The sequence below is a fragment of the Epinephelus moara genome, chromosome 1, assembly GCF_006386435.1.
Source record: "Epinephelus moara isolate mb chromosome 1, YSFRI_EMoa_1.0, whole genome shotgun sequence".
In the NCBI taxonomy this organism is placed as follows: domain Eukaryota; kingdom Metazoa; phylum Chordata; class Actinopteri; order Perciformes; family Serranidae; genus Epinephelus; species Epinephelus moara.
In genome coordinates, this window is record NC_065506.1 from 43187580 (window position 1) to 43209520 (window position 21941).

At 41.9% G+C, this 21941-nt stretch overlaps 1 protein-coding gene across 1 annotated transcript in view; it reads left to right on the forward strand.

Moving 5' to 3' along the window:
* Positions 1 to 15075: 15075 nt before the first annotated feature.
* kcnq1.1 (potassium voltage-gated channel, KQT-like subfamily, member 1.1) overlaps positions 15076 to 21941 on the forward strand; it is a 74874-nt gene continuing 68008 nt past the window's right edge. Inside the window, exon 1 of the mRNA XM_050047837.1 lies at positions 15076 to 15747. Within this exon, the coding sequence (XP_049903794.1) occupies positions 15389 to 15747 (359 nt within the window). The 5' untranslated portion in view covers positions 15076 to 15388. The remainder of the gene's footprint in view (positions 15748 to 21941) is intronic.

The following is a 21941-nucleotide window of genomic DNA, read 5'->3' on the forward strand; positions in this document are numbered from 1 at the left end:
TGCTTATACATTTTCAGTCCCTTAAAGGTACAGTTAAGGGAAACAAAGGTATCATTAGTTTCTCAAATGGCTATTTGGGAACTGAAAATATCCGTATAATGGGCTAGAAGGCCAGTAAATCAGTATTTATTGTTCCTGTGCTGCAAATTCCTGCCCTTAAAAATATTCAATTGTTTTTTAAGTCAGAGAAAAGTACAGTATATGTGCTGTGCATCCTATTCTATAAATGCTTAGCACTTTGCAGGCGTATGTGGTTTGAATTAATGACCAAACAAGATGCAAACAAACTTGGTGAGAGTAAGTAGTAACTTTTAAAAGCCTTTTTCCTCCACAGGGACAGTCTGGGAGTCTTTAGAGACTAAAATCTACTTTGTGGCTGAAATGGCTGTACACTTAAAATTTACATATGCAAAACATGCAATAGTGCTGCACAAGAAAGTGATGCAATAAAAAACATATTGCCTGAAGCCATAAACAAGTGCTGCATTTGCCTTATTCAGAGTTTTACATGTTTAAAACAGCTTTAAATTGGAAATCACTTGAAGGTCCAGTACATAGGAGTTAGGGGGATGTATTGTCTTTAATGTATAATCACCTGTAAATATGAACTGTCCTTTTTTTCCTTACCTTAGAATGCGCCGTTTGTATCTACAGAGGGAGCAGGTCTTCATTTTTGGAGATTGCCATGTTGCACTGCCATGTTTTTACGGTAGCTCAGACTGGATAAAGCAAACACTGGCTCTAGATAGGGCCATTTGTTTTTCCAACACATTCTCACTCCAGACCTGTTACAGTACATATCGGCTCTTGGTCAGTGGACTTTCAGGTCTACATATGACTCGCAAGGAAACCTGTGTGCTTCTGTTTTTTTATGATCTGGGATGCCCTGTCAATATATGCCTGTTACATGCATTGTGTCTCTTCAAAATACACTTACATCAGTAAAACACCACGTATTTACATTTATTTTATTGTGCAACAAACGCATGTGGTTAGATCTAGAAAAAAAACATAATTTGACTCCACATTCATATTAGAGGCGAACATTGGCCTCGTGGGTGAAAGTCCAGTGTTGTTGGACCCTTCCACCACCCCTCTTGCCCACCCTATAGGGGCTTTCCAGGTCCTCAAATTACGTTTTTGTATGGTGGTGTTTCAAACTGACACTGTCCGGTTGCATTATTAACTGCCACCCGACAGCGTAACATACCACCACGAAAGGAGGCCTATTTTTCATCAGTGTCTGACACGGAAAATCAAAGACCAAGCAGCAGTATTTGAGAACATCCGAATGAGAACGGGTTGCGTTTTCATGTCTTGGCGTTGAACTCCGTAGCCAGCAGCCCATGTGTATTGTAAAAAATATTGATTTTGTAACACGAAACTGCTTTATTCTGTGTCTTTGCCACTTTAATTCACAAGGTCAATTTGTTTCTGGACAGGAAGAGACCTCTTAAGTTATCAGAGAAAAAATATGGCGCCTATTTGCATGTGGTGGGCAAACCACCCCTCTCTGACATGCCAAACAGCATCGTAGAAACACTTCTGTGTAACATGAAACTGCTTTTTTCAGTGTTTTACTGGTTTTTATCACCAGGTCCATTTGTTTTGGAGAGAGAGAGACCTCTGCGGATAATTTAGCTCCCTGTGAAAACCTCCTGAGCAATCAACACTGAAGGAATTCTAGCTGGGAGAAGTTTCAGCTGGTTGCAATCTGCAATCATCCCCGCTAGATACCACTAAATCCCCCTGAAGTTTACACACTGAACCTTTAAAGAAATTCAATCTGTAATTTCAAAGTCTTACAGTAATGTAAAAGGCCTCTGTATGAACCAAAGCGTTGGCATAAAGGTGTCAAATCGGCCCACAATTCATGTAGACATGCCAAATATTTATCTGTACACATAATGCCTGTGGTTGCAATAATCCCTTTAGTTCCCACAATGCAGTTACAAGTTGTGTGTTTGTCGCAGCTGCTCCTGCGTCAGTCTCGTCCCCTGCCTCCCTTTGTGTGTGTGTTTATGTCTCTTTTTCAGATGCTGACATTTCCCACCTGTCCACCAGCCACCCTCGGTGTGTTTTCCCTTGAGCCTGACTTCCTGCACAGCTGGTGCGCCTCTCCTCCGCTGTGTCTCAATCGCTTATTACACACTAATTCTATACGTGTTTAGAGTATGTAGTGTTTTGTACTGGTTGAAAACACGGGTACATATAGCTGTCACAAACAAGTGTTTTCATTCTTTCTGTTACACAACATTAAACTGTGGTGTCTGTTTGTGCTTTCCAAGCCTGAATGTGATCTTTGATTCAGAGAGGGCTCAGGCCAGATGAGACGATAATCTACAAATTAATCTTGACTGATGATAGTAAACATTTTTTGGCGCTGTCAGTGCTGCATGTCCTGAATACAACAGCATAACTTAGCATTGCTGCTAACCAGGAGCTTCCCCTCGTGCATTCAGTTTACCCTTTTCCAAATGAATACTTCTGTGAGGAAAATGTTGCACGACAGTGACTTACGTTTACTCCAGTGGCCTCCCCAGTCACTGGATTTCAACTCAACAGAGAGCCTTAGGGCTGAGTTACAGCAGATTGAAAAATCTGCAGGGAACATGTGATGCTATCAAGTCAGGATGGACCAAGATTATTGTGCAGTAGTCACAGCTCTTTGTTGATACTGTTCCTTGAAGTATCTGCCATAAATCAAGGGGTGATAAATAACAGTGTTTCTCATTAACATAAAGGACAAATGGCAGGCCGCAGCAATGATAAATATTTAATATTTGTTTAAATTCATTCATTCAGCCTGACATCCTGTTCATATTAGCTCATTTTTTGTTGGAAGGGAGGGGTGTTTTGTTTTATCCTGTCGAATAAAGTGAGTAATGTAGCTGTTCTGTCACAGAGCTGCAGTGTTACAAAGTTATGGTAGAAGTTGTTGGAGGAAGTTAAAGGTTCAATATGTGATTCTGGAGAATTCACACAGTTGATTGTTAAGTCTGATCCCCAGGGTCGTCAGATACTAATGGGTTGGTAGCTGGACCAAAACCACCAACCCAAAGCATCCGGATTTAATGTAAAAGTGAAATTCAGGCTGGGCTGGACAGACTCAGGAAGTGGCCACGCTCAGCAGTGAGACAGGAGTCATATTGCAAACCAATCACAGCCGACAGATATCTTTCCCTTCTTCTGTAAATATTCAGTCTGATAAACATGGAAAGGTTGATCATGTTAGTGCAGGGCTACCCAGAGCTTTACATCTGTCTCACAGACGATAGGCCTACACACTTAGAAACAGCTCCTGGAAGAAGATCAGCTCTGCACTCAGGATTTCAGATAAATAGGCTATATGATGTGCATGTGTACGGCCCCTAATTTCCAGAGCTGGTACCTGCGGTTATTCCACAGGCTAGTTAATAACATGTCGGGCAGGAAATCCAAAGTGTGGGATCATTTTGAGAAGGTGAAGGACGAACCCAAGGTGATATGTAAACTCATCTTCATTGGTCGACTACAAACATGACGTATCATCTGAAACATGGAAGTAGCTACATGCCCATTAGCCCACAGCGTCATTAACAGGCGGCTCGCTCAGTGTGTGACGTGCACTTGTAGATAAAATATAGGCCTATATTAATGAAGGTTCATTAGTACGGTTTTGTATTTCTAGTCTACTAATGGCCCTAAGTGACAACTACTGGAAGACGAGGAAAATTCTTAGTTGGGGGCAGCCCTAAATTTAGGAGATATATTTCTGTAAGCCGACTTAAGCCAGAGATAAATTTGCTCATAACTATGCATTCACTTGCCTCGTACATACTGCGTCCCTCTGGAGTCTTCAGAAATCAGCAGAAGTCAGTGACAACAATAGCAGAAAGTCTAACAAATGAAGATCGCAATTATCAACATCTGCACAGTGATTAATATGCTTGTCAAAATAGCTGGCGGCAGATCAGTCCCATTTTAGAAGTTGACGTGAAAACCTGCAAAAATAAAATGAACAAGTCCAAGACTATAAATCATGTAAATCCAGAAGTTCTATATCAGATCCAAAAGTGGGTCCTGATTCCATTCTGAATGGACCACAAGTGACTCGGGAACGTTTCAAGTTTGTAATAAACACACTGGCACAGGCACAGAGCCTTTACTTTGATGTGCCACTTCCTGCTGTACAGTGACTAACAGATATGACAGAGACAGCAAACTAGCCCAGTGACATGGCAAAATGCTAGTATGAGGCAGAATGTATTAAACTGTGTGGACCATTGACAAATGACGAAAGACAGATTTGGAGCCCGTGGCTTGACCAGTTGGGAATCACTGTTCTGTGTGGTATGAGTTCTCTGGTGTGCCCTCCAGTGGAATCTTCCAGTAACATGCGTAGTACATTAGCAAATATGTGAGTAATTCAGAATGTGACCGAATGCAACATTACAGCAGCAAAGTATGATAAGTAAACTGTACAAAACAAAGAGCAACATAAGAGCAAACAGTATATAAAAAACAAAGCAATATAATTAGTAAGCAGAAAAAAAGTGCACATTATAATAAAGAGACAGGCTGAATGGCTGATTTCACATTACTGATGGATGGAAATAGACATTGCACAGTTTATTATATAGGCTACTGATATTGAGTGATGACTTTGAGCAGTAAAAACTAAAAGCAAGACATACAAAACATACAGTCTGAATAGCAGAATTTACATTATTGTAGTTATTGTTTTCATTTGTAGCTCGTTCACAGTTGGTATCAGTATCTATTGGCTGTGGTCACATGATTCATCCCAACTTCAGGAACTGACCAGGACCTCCAGAGAGTACAAGTGACTGGTGTGTAACAGATCATAGCAACCTGTGCAGACATTTGCATTTAAAAACAGCTGTCTTGTTTCAAAGTGTGCTGTGACAGGCTCGTCATATGACCGCAACATCACACAGAAGAAAGAAATAGGACACAGTTCTGTTTTCCAGCCAACAAAAGTCAAAGCAAGACAAAGTCGTGCACCGAGAGTGTTTAAAACTGGGAGTCGATGACAGTTGACTCTTTGTTTTGCAGTCTGCAGAGTGTTTTAGCCTCAAGTGTCTGCACGTAGAATGCAGGTCACAAAGGATACACCAATTGTGTCCTTCACATTCAGGCGAAAGCGGGACCCATTTCTCAGGCTGCATTCAGACATTCAGAGGAGCCTTTGGAAGGGGACAGCCTTGTCATATTCGGTCTAGAAATGCAGACTTCAAAGGATGCAGCTCCTGAATTGGGCCACCGTGAATATGTGTACAACAGCCTCAACTCAGTGACGCACATGCAGGAGACTCTTCATCATTATTAATTGGGTTATATCACAAAACGCAAAAACACTCAGCCATCTTTACACATTATATGCTGTGGTTTGATTAGCCATGTCTTTACATGAATAGGCTTAGTCACTGATAATTTGTTTACACGGCCATCGAGGGATAGCTCCCCTTCCCTTTATGTGTTTATATTACTCATAAATATGGAGGACAATACAGTCTGAGATCCCATGACTAATTTCTACTGACTGCCCTGAACGCTTGGACAGAGCCTGTTTGGAGAGGCTGTCTGCGGAGTACCCTGCAGAAACGTTTCAACCTTATGTAACTGCCTGTGAGTTCAAAGCATTTATGACAAGGAAAGTGTGGAAACTGTTGATATTCCAGTTGTAATTCTTAGCATGCTATCTCCGTATCTTCTCTCTGTTTCTTTTTCTCTCTGGCTGCCATTTTCCTTTATTTGAGATCATCAATTAATTACTACAGAACGTTATTATTTGCTTCCCCTTGCAAACTAGATTAGGCATTACTGCTGTGTCAGCTGGGGCTCGGGAAAAAAGAATCTCTTAATCTCATCTGGATCAGACTGGGTAAATACCAGTTAATAAAAACCTGCTTGATTCATATGGCCTCGTGGAGGGAGATGAGATTCTCCATTTCTACAACCTTATTGCAATGAATGACACCAGACTCCAATAGCTTTCTGGCTGCCCTCTGGTGTCAATTTCAGCAAGAGGCGTTTTCTTCTTTGGGTGAAGTGGGTCTTACAAATTACTTGTTGGACATGGGTTCAAATGTGTAATATTATTCGCTCGTGGGAGAATGAGTAAAGGATGATGCAACATGAATGTTATACAGAGGGCGAAGCGTGGAGTGGTGTGAGGAATGATCAAATAGACATACAATACCTGCCCTGACTGGTGGAAAAAAAAATAGTAGAAGTCCATCTGTGGTTTGATGGACATTTGAGAAATCTTACCAGAGCAGTTTCTTCCTTTGAGCAACATCAAGAAACATACAGGTGTGTTCTACTTTTTTTCTCCATCAAATACTTTTCCATAGTGATCCCCGTTTTGCCGGTAAACCTATGTAATCTATGTGTGTAACATCAACAGGGCTGTGATTATCACAATAATATGCATTCTCTATTGATTTGATAATTATTTTCTTGATGACTCCATTCATCATTTTGGCTACAGTATGTCAGAAATCCTTTTTTTTATCAATGAACCTACCATTCCTACTTCTTAAAGGTGCTGTACACAACATTCACAGCATTGATAAAGCAGCAAAACACAATGCTATGTAAAGATAGTCACGTCGTCACATATTGACATTTGGTCATGGACTTTTGATGTCGAGATATGATGTGCAAGGTACCCTGGGTGTTTTGATTGTTGACGTTTTGGGACGCCGTGTTAACCTGTCAGCCTGTTACATGCATTGTCTGTTTTCAAAATACACTATTGTTTTCACAGGAAATGTAATGTTTATTCCCTTCAGCAACAAACGCACATGGTTAAGTTTTGCCAACACATGCATGTGGTTGGGTGTCGACAAAAAGAACAGGCTTCACAGTCACAGGGGAAGAACACCAGCCTCCTGGATGAAAGTTGGTGATCTATCCACCACCCGTCCCGCCCACTCTACTTGGACTTTTGCTGCCTTAAAGTTCGTTATTGTTCCGGCACGTTTCCACCTGACACCTTTAAAGGGAAATTTGGTTTATTTCAACCTGTCTCCTATCGTCCTAAATTTGTTTCAAGTGACTAGTGACTCAAAATAATAGTTAGCATGTTAGCCGTTAGCCTAGATACAGCTGAGGCGCATAGTAGCACCAGACCTGTTAAAACGTAAGTGAACGGGCAGCCTTCAAGTGCAAAGTTAGTCCACTAAACAAGCTATTTTTCCACAAAGACCGCCTCATATCGTTAGGATAAATGTCAGAGAACATATAGAAAACGACATGTAAACGTGTTGTCTTACCTTACCGGTGTGCTGCCATGTTTATTTACCATTTAGCTCTGCTTTCCAAAGCGCGGCCGAAATATCGCGAGAACAAGCAGCGATCTCATAGCGTGCCTGAAATCTCGCGAGAACAAGCAGCAACAGCTGGAAGGCAGAACCGGACAGTAGCCTGAAAAGTTCATTCATTTATTTTATGAAAGATTTATAGAATAATGGCTGACTTTTTGCCAGACTTCGACTTTGTGGAGGAGGAATTTGATTTTGCAGAGTTTGATGGCCGCCCTTATTTATTTGAGCCAGAATACACTGACGAAGAGCTTCGTGAAATTGAAGAACGGAGGAGGAGAGAGAGAGAGGCGCAACAGGTAGAGGACGAGAGAGGAGGAATGGCTGCTGCAAGGCTGCGTAGCTCTGGAGATTGGTGGTGTACCTGTGAATGCTGTGCCCCAGTGCCCACAGAAGAGGAATGCCTCTGTTGCAAGGAATGGGACCGGTTGCAGCCTTATTTTCAAGGTCTGGATGTGACCGAGGACGAGACACCTCCACCTGGAGTAGTATCCAGCTGGGCTTTATCTAGAGCTCGCGAGATATATTTCGGCCGCGCTTTGGAAAGCAGAGCTAAATGGTAAACAAACATGGCAGCACACCGGTAAGGTAAGACAACACGTTTACATGTCGTTTTCTATATGTTCTCTGACATTTATCCTAACGATATGAGGCGGTCTTTGTGGAAAAAAAGCTTGTTTAGTGGACTAACTTTGCACTTGAAGGTTGCCCGTTCACTTACGTTTTAACAGGTCTGACGCTACTCTGCGCCCCGGCTGTATCTAGGCTAACGGCTAACATGCTAACTATTATTTTTATGTCACTAGTCACTTGAAACAAAATTAGGACGATAGGAGACAGGTTGAAATAAACCGAAATTTCCCTTTAATGGCACCCAGCTGAGTGAAAGGACAGCTCTTTTTGTAGGTGTCTAACGCCGGAAGTCACTGACACAGTGCCAGTTTTCAACGACTTCAGAGTGAGACCAGGTTGGTGTGTTGTAATCTGAGAGTCTCTGTTCTTTGTTGCGGTAGACAGTCCACGTGCATGTGCATGTTAGTGCATGTGAGTCCCTGTGTGCGTGTCCGACAAGGTAGCTAATCACTGCTGCTCTGCACTGCAACTGATAACCGCAATGACGCCGTCCTGCAGGGTTGAGACATCATCATTGCAGAAGCAAACTGCCCACTTTCTGCCCCCCAACCCCCCTTGTTAACACCTTTAGCTCTGTGACAGTGTTGCTGTTGTTAGCATTTTTCTCGCTGTTAGCACTGTTTGCTGCTAGCCATGTTGAGTGCCATGTGCAGACAATCCCGGAACAGACTCTGAGGGTGAAAAATTAAGCCAACACAAAAGTGCCAAAAACTGCAGTTCATCGAATGGCCTCTTGAGGCTGGCTCCAAAACGGAGTCCCCGCAGATCCCTGTGTTAAAATGGCCAACTTTACAGCAAAAATAAACATGTTTACAGCCCGGTACAACAAAAAAATGTTTTGATCTCTATGGCTAATTTCAACATTCATGACAACTGTATGGGGGTTACGTTTTTTATAACTCATTTGTTCACATTTTATTAAGGCCCAAAGTTACAAATATTTAAGGGCAGGAGTGTTTGAGTGACAGGCTGCCTGTGAGGCGTTGCTTCTGTACAGTCTGTGAGTCATATCCACCTCTTGCTCATCCACAGCTCCATTATGTTGTCCAAATATGGTCACTCTGGCTCTGGCGAGGGCTGAAATGCCACGAACCAATGGGTGACATAACGGTAGCTGCATCCATCATTTTATACAATCTATAACCATGAATCTTAGTTATGCTCTAAATGTCATTGTATGTTTCTGCAAACAGGGGATATGTTACCGTTGTATGCTTCATATACACCAGAAACTTTGCATTTAAATATCCAATTTTATGTTGTGACAACTGTGTTTTTAATGTGTGGTTATGTTTAAGCAGAAAAAAACACTTAGAGTTTGGGAAACATTATTTGGGCTAAAAATACCGGCCTCTGTCGTCACACACACAGCTGGATATGTTCTCAAATCTCTTTTAAAAACAACTAGTTATGTCAGTCTCAAACAGTTTCTGCTGCTGTCTCGCCTGGGTGTCACGTTGTCAACCATCTCCTCCTTCTCCGGATGAGAAACTCAGCTCATTTACATGTAATGACATCACACACATGAAACGCACAAATGTATCATATCTGTGGTTTGCATAAACATACAGTCCCAACATTTATTCTGGTGATTAGGCTGAATCATTTTATCTGTAAACATCACTGTGTGTGTGTGAATATGCCCTAAGAAATTAAATATTTAATTTCCTCCACACAATCAAATATGGGAGCACGGGTGACCTTCAAGATAACTGCCCTTTCTGTGTTAAGAACAAAAACGCACACGTGGTGGGAGGCATCTAACAGCACAGACCATTTAGTGTTTAATGTCTACCTGGCAACAGATCCTGTCATCACATACATGCCACTCGACTCCTATTAAAGCCGGCTGCAGTGAGCTTGTTTCCTCCTCCTTGGACTAGCATGGCCAAGGTCACTGCAAAGAAAAATCCAAAGGGTAACCTTGTCAAACTAAGCTGCATGCGTCCCCAGAGTTTCCTTGGATTAAACCAACACCAGGGTTGATGAAGTTACTTTCAGACTGTAATAAATCACACATGAGTCAGGCATGTTTTTCAAGCTGTAACATGTTGTACGACTCCAGCTCAGTTATGCAATAATGGCAATATGATCTATATTTTATCATCTGTGCATAGGCGTTCCTCTCCCTTCTTATTTTGAGCGGTGGTGGAAAGTAAGGGATACAGTAGGAAACATTTTTAGGGGAAAAACTGAATGGAAAGTTAAAACCTATATGCACACAATGCAGAGCTGCTCCGTCTCAGCAGTTACACATCTGAGCACTGGTGGTGACAAGTATGCAGAGGAGAGGAGGGTATAGCTTCCAAACATGCCACAGACTTTCTCACAATGAGTGTCACTTCTAACTTATACTTCCAACTGACAGTTTAATGAGGGAAACGACTCACAGTCTCTATGTCATCTCTAACAATGGGAGGCCATTCTGTACGCTTCTGCACAAGATGAATTAGCAGTCAACACTTATTCTTTAGAGATTCATCTTATGCTAAATAAATACATTAATTCATGAACAACTATGTGCATGCATGTGCAATAATGCTGCTGAGGACCTTGAACCAACCTTGAATGTATCTCCCGTTAGTTGGTTTTACACTCATTATCTATACACATCACTGTATTTATTAAAAATAATATTAAGAAAAAAAAATGCTGTCTTTATAGAACTCACTGTAAAAAATGTCTGTACACAAGTTACTCTCTATATGGAAAAATACATTCAGATTTCACATTAAAGGTGCTGTATAGAACATTCAATATATTAATACAGCAGCAAACCATTGTTTGCTATAGTGGAGTACTGGCATCCTGAGCAAAGAATGAAGTCACAACCTCTGTGTGTGCAACTTGTTCTCGTCCCAAGTCCCAAGTCACTTTGTTAGTGGACTTTCACATCTACATATTATGTGCTGGGTATCCTCCTGCATCTGCTTTAGACATTCCAGGACACCACAACCAACACTGTGACGTCAGCAAAAGCATGTGGTTGGAAAACACATCATAGTTTAGCTCTACATTGATACAGGAAACAAACCCTTGGCTCCTTTGTGAACAACCCAGTCTCACTCTGAAGTCGTCAATATCCGGCGCTTGGGCAATGACTTGCGGTGTCAGACACTGATAAAAAAAGCCGTCTGGTTGCTGTTATAGTTTAACGATGCTCGGTTTAACGCTGTTATAGTTGTTGGTGTCCTAGAACGTCAACAACCAACACACTCAGAGTACCTTTCACATCGTACCTGGATGTGGAAAGTCCATGACCAAACCTAGATATGTGACGAAGTCGGAGTGAGAATGAGAATGTGGTGTGAAAGTCCAGGGTTTGTTGGACCCATCCATCCCCCTCCTACCCACCTTATAGGGACTTTCCAGCTCCTTAACTCATGTTGTTATCAGCAGCGTTTCAAACTAACACTGTCCAGTGGCATATCATACCAAACCACAGGTGAAATCCAAACATGTTATGAACTGATGCCGCCTGTCCACGTATCATACTGCCATGACAGGTGCTTTCTGGCCAACTGGCAGCATATCTTTTGCTTTTGCCTTTGGTGTCACACAATCACACAGTTGCATTAACATAGTACCCACCCTCCAGTTCAGCCCTCATTAACATTGTTAGCTCTGTCAGCAGTGTTACTGTTGTTTAGCGCTGTTTATAGACTTAGCACCGTTAGCTACTAGCTGCCGGCTCAGCCACCTCCACATTGAGAACTGTATCAAGACAACTCAAACGCTCTGAATTTCACATAAAGCCCCTTTCAAGGAATACTTCACCTGAAAATGACCATCTGTTTATCAATTATTCGTTGGTTACTGTTACGTTCCAACTTGTCTAGGAAGTTCAGGAGTAACCGTAATAATTAAATAAACAATACATACCGGAGAGGGAAAAATGAAGCGCTGGTAGGATTTACGTAAGCCAAATATTTTATTAACTAAACAAAAATGTAAACACGAACACAAAACAATCCTCCAAAAACTGAGGATGATAAGAACTAACTATAAACTGAAAACAGTCCACTCAAAAGGAGGGACGACAATGCACAATCAATACAACTCAGAAAACACCAGATCTTAGACACTAAACGGAAAATCACTCCACACTAGTATTACACTAACACACTGCGAGGAGGTACACTAAAACACGTGGTGGTGAGACGGTTCCCAGGAGCACTAGCGGTCCACTGACAGACGGCGGCCTCGGTCCACTCTCCCTTTATCCTCCACCTGATTGGCACCAGCTGCGAGGCACCATTCAGGGAACACACCTGCAACACGCACCTGTAACAAACACAAAGACACCCACACACACACACACACACACACACACACCACAAACTCTACGGCACGTAACAGTTACCTTGAATTTGTGAAGAAAACTTTTTTTTCCTGGCACGCCTCCATAATGAACAGAAAATTTAAGTCAGTTAAATTAAGTCTCATTTACTCATTTGTATGCTCAGTACTTCACAAGCTAAATCCAACATGTCAGTACGAACCCTCTACCCACGTGTGTTCTACTTTGCCGGCCACTTGAAGGCGGAAGTGTTTTAAATAGTAATGTTTTAGCAAAAGCGCATGTGCTTTGGACGTACTGAGCATATGACTGAGTAAATGAGACTTGAATTATACTGCACGAGTTGTGTGAAAGTTTGCTAACAGATGTTTTAATACAGTTTTGCTGTTGTTAAATGTAGTTTTTGGTTCTCTGTTCACCGTGGAGGCATGTGAGAAAAGTTAAAGTTTGCCTCACAAATTCAAGGTAACACATCTGAAGTAACTGACACACAAATGGTCACTTTGGGGTGTAGTATTCCTTTAATGGGAACTACACCCATTTTCAAAATTCAGACATTATTCCTATGGAGTCCAGAAAAATCTGTAAAAATGAATAACTCCAAAAGGCAGGGTGCTAAAACTCAAATTTGTGATGTCATAGGGTATAAAGACTGGCGCTGCTCCATAGACAATTAATGGTGAAAGATGTTATAGAAGACACTGAGAGCAGCCAGGAGAATGTTCTGAGTATAGACCAAATCACAGTGTTTATTTACAACAACTTCAGGGTAGAAAATCCTCACATCATGTACATAAAATCTGATGGCGCTGAGCAAACGCTGTCACAGTTAGTTAGCCTTTAGCCACCTAAGAAGACCCACCAAAAAACAGACAAACTTCAGTTTAAGTGTACGCTACAGTATATTTAGAGTATTTTCACTGCTTGTAGTCAGACAGCCTTTTTCAACAGGGAATTGAAGACTTTATCTCAAAGTCACCAGACTCATTTTACTTTGCAGAACACTGAGCTGCTGATCTACCGCGGCATGGATTGTTTAGTGTGTAAGGTAAAATGCAGTAAATATTCAAATACTGCGTACACTTACACCAACATTAATTTTGTTTTAGGAGGCTCAAGTACATTCTGCTTCTGTCCCGTCCACAGCGGTTCATTGTTTAGCTCCTCTGCCAGTAGAATTGGTTTATCAAAGATGATAGCAGAGCAACAAAATGCATAAAACAAGCAAACGCGGTCTCACTCCAAAGTCATCAAGATCCAGCGCTTGGGCAGTGACTTGCGGTGTCAGAAGAAAGGAAAAAGCCGTCCTTTAACGTTGGCATGATACACGGCCGATCACGATCATTGTCATAGTTTAATGGTGCTTGGCGACACGAATGAGAGTTAAGGCGACCAAAGTCTGAGTAGGGTGGGTGGGATTGGTGGCGGATGGGTCCAACAAACACAGACAAACACAGTGTTCATGTCTCTTAAGATTCTGAAGCCAAATCCAGTTCATGGTGTTTTACCGACGTACATAGTGCGTTTATTTTGAAAGAGACTGTATGTAAGAGGCAGAACTTGACACGGCGTCCCAGAACGTCAACAACCAACACACCCAGGGTACCTTTCATGTCGTATCTTGACGTAGAAAGTCCATGAACAAAATGTTGATGTGTGATGAGGTGGGAGTGAGAATGTGTTGCAACGTGAATAAGCACAGCAGAAATGTCAGATAAGTCGGACTGCAGTTTTTAACTAAGTATCTGTAAATGTTACAGTCATGGCTGAAAATGACAACAGAAATCAACAAGTTTGCTGATTTTACACATCTCCATAATCAACTGCCAGTTTTCTACCCAGAAGTGATCGTTGTCGTTAGTGCATTATCACATTGATTCGGTCTATATGGCTGCATTTTCTGCCTCAGAACTGAGAACACTACACTAGAACAAGACCCACAAACATCCCGTGGGTCCATAAAATCAGGCTCCCATTCATTGTCTATGGAGCTCCAGACTTTATACCCTATGACATCACAAGTCTGAGATTTATTTGTTTGGTTTTTGGCTTTGAGAGAGAGATGCTCATATTCACAAAAATTGACTGGACTTTCCTCAGCCATGGAAATAACATATTGGAATTCTTAATTTAGGTGGTGTTCCCCTTTAAAGCCCAAATCTGTCATTTAAACCACATACATATAAAGACTATTTACATACATAATTGTCGAGCTTGACTTACATATAAAACAGTTTGTGTTTCTAAGTGATCATGATTGAAGTTCCAGATTATTTTGTTGTTTTCTATTGATAGACATTAAAAACACCTGTTTATCAATCTGTGATCGCAGGTTTTAATCTTGTGTTTTCACTTTTCTTGGTGGAGTCACCCTTTCTCTTACAGGCGGGTTAAGCCTGAACCTTTATTACTTTATGTTTATGAATACTGGAGTATAATGCAGGAGCTTTTTACAGCATTGGAACTCAAGTCACTGGTAACCTTGAGGTTTATAATTGCTTCGTTTGCTACTCATTTGTGCATCTATACATTGGACGCATGCCTGTGTGAGTGGCAGCATTTCACTAACATCAGTGCATCACCAAAATATTTATATATATATATATATATGTATAGGCCCATAGAAGATGAACCACATGTCATTTGTATTTACAGTTCTCTTCTCTACAGTTTGCATTTTGTGTGAAAAGTCATCATTTTGGGGGGAAAGATAATGTGGTGTATTTTTCACACAGATCCGAGGATGGAGTTCATCAGCTGCAGATTGCTTTGGAGCAGTTTTGCAAAACAGTAAAATGTCTGAACAGCTGGCGACTCATTGCGCACCGCCTGGCGCCCACAGCTCTCCAGGCTGATAAGTGTTCTGAAAGAGGTAGGGGACATTCATTCAGGACTGAGACTCGCCATAACCTCAACAACCCAGAGAGCCGTAAAGTTAAATTAAAGAAACACCGTCCTGGTGATCTAGAGCATTAATAACGCAGTTTATGTTGCAGTTTTATGCGCCCTGGTGAGATCAGGCGCACAACAGAAGGTAACCGCACATGGGCGAGCACTTTGTCTGTGTGAGTCAGTGACCGAGAAATAACTGTGAAAAAGTTAAAAAGAATAACGGGAACCTGCAATGTCTAATTCCGCCCCCTGTCAGGGGAACTCACGGAGGTCTTCTGGGCTGGCACGTGGAAACAGACCACCGGATTTGGAGCTGTCGGAAACCACATTTAGCGCGCCTGATCCAGGGACACCTGTGGGCAACGACACGTTTTCAGAAAGAGACAAAATGCCAGGGGACGGTAACACTCCGACAGTCATGCCAACTGTTCACGTCCACCCGTACTTATCCCATCCCCGGATGTCTGTGCGGATGTCGGTGTACAGCATCGGGGTCCGTCCAGTCCTCACCCGCGCCTACATCCAAGGACGCGTGTATAACTTTCTGGAAAGGCCGTCTGGCTGGAAATGCTTCGTGTATCACTTCACAGTGTGAGTGTTTTTTATTTCCATAATCATCCTGATCCATGGGGTATTCAAGGGTATAATTGCAACTCTAAGATCCTAATTAAACAGGGAGTTAATTGCGCATGTAGAGCCTTGGAAGCCTCCACTACAAAGAACTGTTAATCCTGTGAATTTTAGAAAGATGCAGCACAGATATCACAGCACAACTGAAGGTCCCTCTAGGAATATTATAAGGATATTTAAGTCTAGCCATAGTAGATTAAAAAACACCATATAATTCATCACAGAGTAGAGAAACTCAGACAAAATGCGTCCTCATAGGAGTACTAAAGGGATATTATACAGATATTTCATTTGGGAGACTATTTTCTTCAGCGCCATTGAGCATTTAATTTTGCAGAACAGTTTGAGTACAACAACACAGAGAGGTTTGCATTCAGTGAGTCTGAAGCAACAAAACTTTTAAACCAATCCAACCTGACAGGGGATGCTTTAGTATTTTTCCCTTCCTGACAGGTGTGACAGGTGTGTGAAACTACCTGGTTTACTGGAAATGAAATATAAATAATACAGCTAGTAATGAACATAAAACTTGGAGTAATCCAGTGTGGGATGGATTTTATCTGCTAAAGCTCTGAAATCATGAATATGTCACATTACGGTTCACCACCCAAAATTGATGTGACAGTTTTGTCAGGTTGCCTGGAAATCTGTCTTTTTGTTGAATAATGGAATGTAACTCATGATAAACACCACTATACACCACTGATGTAATGCCAAAGGATACATTTCACTGTTTTTATTTTTTCTTGGGATGAACACACATCCAGGAAACTGACAGTCCAGTAGATCCAGACTGGAGTGTTCAGACACAGCTTTAGGAATGTGGGATATGATCTTCCAGCCCCCCCCCCCCGCCATGTGTGCTGTCTGTCCACACTTGCTGGCACTGATAGCAGGCAGCTAAACTTGGCAGTGTGTGTGCGTGTGCGCTGTGGAGGAGGTAACGGGCCCCGTCTGGCGCTGCCACCCTGTGACCCTTCAGTGTCGGAGGGGACGCAGGGGAACGCAGCCTGTCGGAGCAGGTTAGAGTCTCAGTGACTCAAAGGGAGCACGAGCCAACACGGTGCAACTCAAACACATTAGAACATTACCAAGGATAACTGCACAGTAATGGGGACGGTAGTGGCTGTTGTGTTTACAGGAAGCTCTTTGTTTAAGCATATGTCTCGGGCTGGGCAGTAGTTCAATAATCAATATCTTAGTATGATATCATCTTAGATTTTGGATATCCTAATATCACAAGTGCTGTCTTTTCCTGTTTTAAAAGGCTCTATTACAGTAAAATTATGTCATTTTCTGAACTTACCAGACTGTTCTAGCTCTTCTATTATTCACCTTTGCTCACTAAGTCATTAAATCTGTATTACTGATAATTCTTTATCAAAAATTTCAATGTGTAAATACGTTGTGAAAGCACCAATGATAAACCCTACAATAATGATATCAAGGTATTTGTCAAAAATATTATTATATTTGATTTTCTCCATATTGCCAAGCCCTAATTATATTATTAGACAGTACATGAGGTGTTAACCAGCAAGATAAGCTGCATTCACCTTCCTGTAATGGCCACTGCATGCTGATTCAAAGAATGCTCAGACTGCATAAACGACAGGGAGCACCACAAAGTGTTTCTTAATGGTGCAGTGTGCAGCTCTGGAGCAATACAGCTGATTGTTGAGTCTCATTACCAGGATGTGAAATGCCAACATGTTCTGTCTCCCAACTCCTCACATGTCACAGCTTTGTCAGTGGATTTTTGACATCTACATATGATGCAAAAGGTTTTCTGGGTGTGTCTGTTGTTGATGTTGCAGGTTGGCACGTCAATTTACACCGGTTGCATGCATTGTGTCTTTGCAAAATACCCTTCAGTTTTTACAGGAAATGTACAGTTTCTGTTTGGAGGATGAATTTAATCTTTTTCAAAATAAACTTACACCTCCTATTTACATTTATTTCCTTGTGCAACAAATGCACGTGGTTCGATTTTTTACAAAACATCATGGTTTGACTCAACATGCATACAGGAAGCAAACACGGGGCTCCTGGGTGAAAGTCCAGTGTTGTTTATCCACCTCACCTCCCACCTGGCCTATAGACACTTTCCAGCTCTTTACATTACATTGCTGTCTGGTGGCACTACAAATGCCTGATGGCGTATCATACCACCACAAAAGGATGCAATTTGTCAGTGCCTGAAGCGGAAATCACTGTCCAAGCAGCGCTATTTGATTTATTTTTATTTATTTTATTTATTTAACAGGGACAGTGCACAGATACTTAGCTGCACAGGAGTTAGCTATATACTAAGTTTCATCTGTAGTCCCTGGGCAGGAAACAGAGAATAATTTCTCTGCTAAAAGTCACTATTATATAAAAAACACAGTAACAAAATAGAACATATTCATGACACAACGGCCTCAGCAATAACAATAGCAAGACAACACAACAAGTCATTGCAACAGTAACAACAACAACAATAAAACTACAACATGACTTTGTAATGAGAACAGGTTGTAAATACCAAAGCAGTCTCGTTCCCAGGTTGTCAAACACCAAAGTTTTGGGCTGGTGGTTTCGTCCGACTACCAACCTAAGATTTTTGCTATTTGACAACCAGGGAATGACACTAAACAATCAACTGTAGCCCCTTTAACACAGCTTGTTCAAGGTGTGAATTCTGCATCATTATTTTGCCTCACTGTTCTTTATAAGAGGTATGACGTAGAATGCGGAGATAAAGTTGTCTCACGTTTAAGCTGGCAGTAGAGGAAGTAACACCGCCAAATCAACACTTGTGTATAAGGAATAGCCGGCAGGATGGGACCATGGGTAGGACGGTTGTGACGTTTTGACAACATGTTATGCTTGCAACCCACCCAAAACGACAGCTAGAAGCAGTTAGCAGCTAACTCAAAGAAGAAGAACTGCAGCTGAAAATATCTGCAAATTAGGAAAACAGTGAGGTCAGGAAGCTCTTTACCCTCTGAGCAGGGTAACGAGATCAACCGCCATATAACAGAGACGGTAAACGATTGTTATGCTATTATTATTGCTCATAAAGCGCTGCCAATGCATATGTTTTTTATCACACCAGAGGCCGATGCTGTCGTGTTACATGTCACAACTGTCACACTTCTTTTGTTTGGGATGCCATCTTGCTAAATAAACTCACACCACATTTCCTCATTTTTGTTTCTGTATAAAACCCCAAAGGCGACCTATAGGAGGGACTTTGTAGCGGCCCTATTGCGTGATCTATGTGTAAAACGGGCTCATATTTCTCCAGACTTGCATACCGCACCTTAAAAATACAAAATACAACCCAGTTTCCAGAATAAATGTTGGCATTTTACATCTCTGCAAACCACGGATATGTTACATTTGTACGTTCCATATGTAGCGGAAATGCTGAAACTTTACATTTCAATTTTCAATCTTCTGTTTGGGTTTGAAAAACATCATGTGTGGCTTAAAACACCTGGTTTGTTTGCAGCAAACACAACTGTCATGTCCCATGAAGTTGTTGAAAGTACCGGCCTATGTTGTTTGTTGGTCTTGAACAACGTTCTGCTGCTGTCTGCTTCCTGGCAGCTGTCTTGCCTTGGCTGCAGAATCAATACGTTTCTCATAACCAAAGGTGTCAGGAGTCAATTTCACTTCTTCGGGTGTGTATGTTGGTGATAATATGGACACGATGTTGTTTTATGAAGATGTTAAGGATGAAACAAGTGTGTTTCACGGCCGACAAGTTTTTCACTCTGTCCAACTCGGCACTGTTTGTTGTTTGCTTGCTGCAACTCAGATCCACCAGACGCCAAACCTGTTGGTCCAGATTTGAATTTTCTTTCTCATTAGCCTAGCTTTGAAGGAAACTGCTTCATGCTCTCTGCCCCTAAAAAGGGATAGGATGTCTGCGGTTCCTATGGTTGAAATAAACATTGAACAAAGTGAACACAAACTGTGAACAGTGTGAGAGTGATGCTGCACTTTGTAGTCTGATATTGCAAAATTGCACAAAACATAGAGCTGGTATGCTAGAATAATGACTTCTACATGTCCAGCTGTGTTTCTGCTGGCTCACCATACACATGGTAAAAGTTATCTAAGGTAATCATCGAAGATCAAGTGCACTGGTGCCAGCCAGGAAATTGCACCAAATAAGGAAGCACATCCTTGAATTTCTGCGGGCCTCAGTTTAACTATAATTGCAGGACAGAGGTGTAATGTGATCACACCTCTACTGACAAAGATGACAGGAAGCTGCACACTGAAATCCAGACTTCAAAAACACACCTTTAGAAACCTAAAAAACACATCTCTGAAGTGTCACCATTGCAGTTTTGTTACATTCCATTAGGCAGGTTTAATTTGATTGTGTATCATAGACAAAAACTCTCTCATTCCTTTAGTACAAGCAGGTGTTTGTTGTACGAGCGTGTTGTTAGGATGTCTAACCATCCAGCAGGTTTCTGGGGTCAGTTCAGTACCTTGTTTTGCAAGTGTTTCGAGTGGAAGAAAAGCAGTTAAGAACAAGCATGGCCTTATCACTGACCCAGAACCTCGAACGTCAGAGTGACCTGAGTCCTTATCAGAGGTCCCCTTGTGTGTGCGAGTGTTTGCACATGCATATGTTTGTCAGTTTGTGTGTGTGGTGATACAGTATGCTTGCAGGGACTCAGCTCTGTTATACTGAGGTAAAAAGAAAGCAACAGCGTGTATCTCTAGAAAGGAACATGGTATATTTTTAGCTTTATGCAATTAATACACTATATGCCATGCTCTCGCTGGGTGTCTGTCTGCAGTGTGCTACAGTCTCACAGTAAATGCAGTGTTTTGGTTTAGAGCAGCATGGATCCATCCCACATGCCGGTTGTAGATGAGTCGATCAGGAGAGTTAAGAGAAGAGCCAAATCATAAAGCGTTTTTCAGACTCCATTAAACTGCAACAGATATTCTGTCAAACAGTATCAAGCTGGAGGAAGTCAATTCTGACACAATTTTTAATGACTTAACAAACTAAGCTGAGGGTTCATGCATTGTTATTCCTTTCAATCTGAGGAACGTTTTTGAATTGAGCTGTTTGTATTCCATCCGATATTTTAGTAGCTGGGGAAAAGGCTTCCCTGCTTTTATCTTTTCTTCTCCTTTTACAAAACACAGGAGCTCAGATTCTTAATGGAGCACACAGACAAGGTCACTGGTGACTACCTTATATCTCCGAGCTATTAACCCCATACTAGCCAAACCCTTTACTTGCCTGACAAAGGCTTCTGTGCAAATGACACACAAGGCTTTAAAGGTCCAGTGTGTAAGATTTAGGGAGATTTAGTGGCATATGGTGGTGAGGACTGCAGATTAAACCAGCTGAAACTTATCACAGGGCTGACACATAGAGACAGACAACCATTCACACTCACATTCACACCTACGGACAATTTAGAGTCACCAATTAACCTGCATGTCTTTGGACTGTGGGAGGAAGCTGGAGTACCTGGAGAAAACCTATGCTGACAAGGGGAGAACATGCAAACTTCATACCCAGGGGCTCCTCCACCCTGGGTTTGAACCACCCTCTTGCACTGAGGCAACAATGCTAACCACTGCACCACTGTGCAGCCACAGGTCCGCAAATTGGGAAAACAATGAGGTCCAGGAGCTCCTTTGCCTCTGAGCAGAGGAAGAGACAGCCATCATATAAGAGGGCTGGTAAATGATTACTAATGCCATGATAATGCCATAGTTATTGTTCATAAAACACTGCCGATGTGTATGTTATATGTCACACTAGGCTGACACTGTTGCATTACTGTACATCTCATGCCCGTCACGCCTCTTAGATTCCACAATGTTGGCATGCTGTCTAAAATCACACACCAGAGCTGCATGATGCTCCCGTTGTTTGGTCCTGTGTCAAAATGCAAAGGCGGCATACAGGAGGGACTTCTTAGCGGCCCTACAGCGCAATCTCTATGTAAAAGGGCCAGTGTTTCTCCGACCCTATTTGGCTGGTCACAGACGGGCCACAAGCCCAGCACCTGCCAATGTGTGCTCACCTTTTTTCTATGATGACTTAAAGGATAACTTCGGTATTTTTCAACCTGGGCCCTATTTCCCCATGTGTATGTGTGCGTATGATTCATAGGTACAAC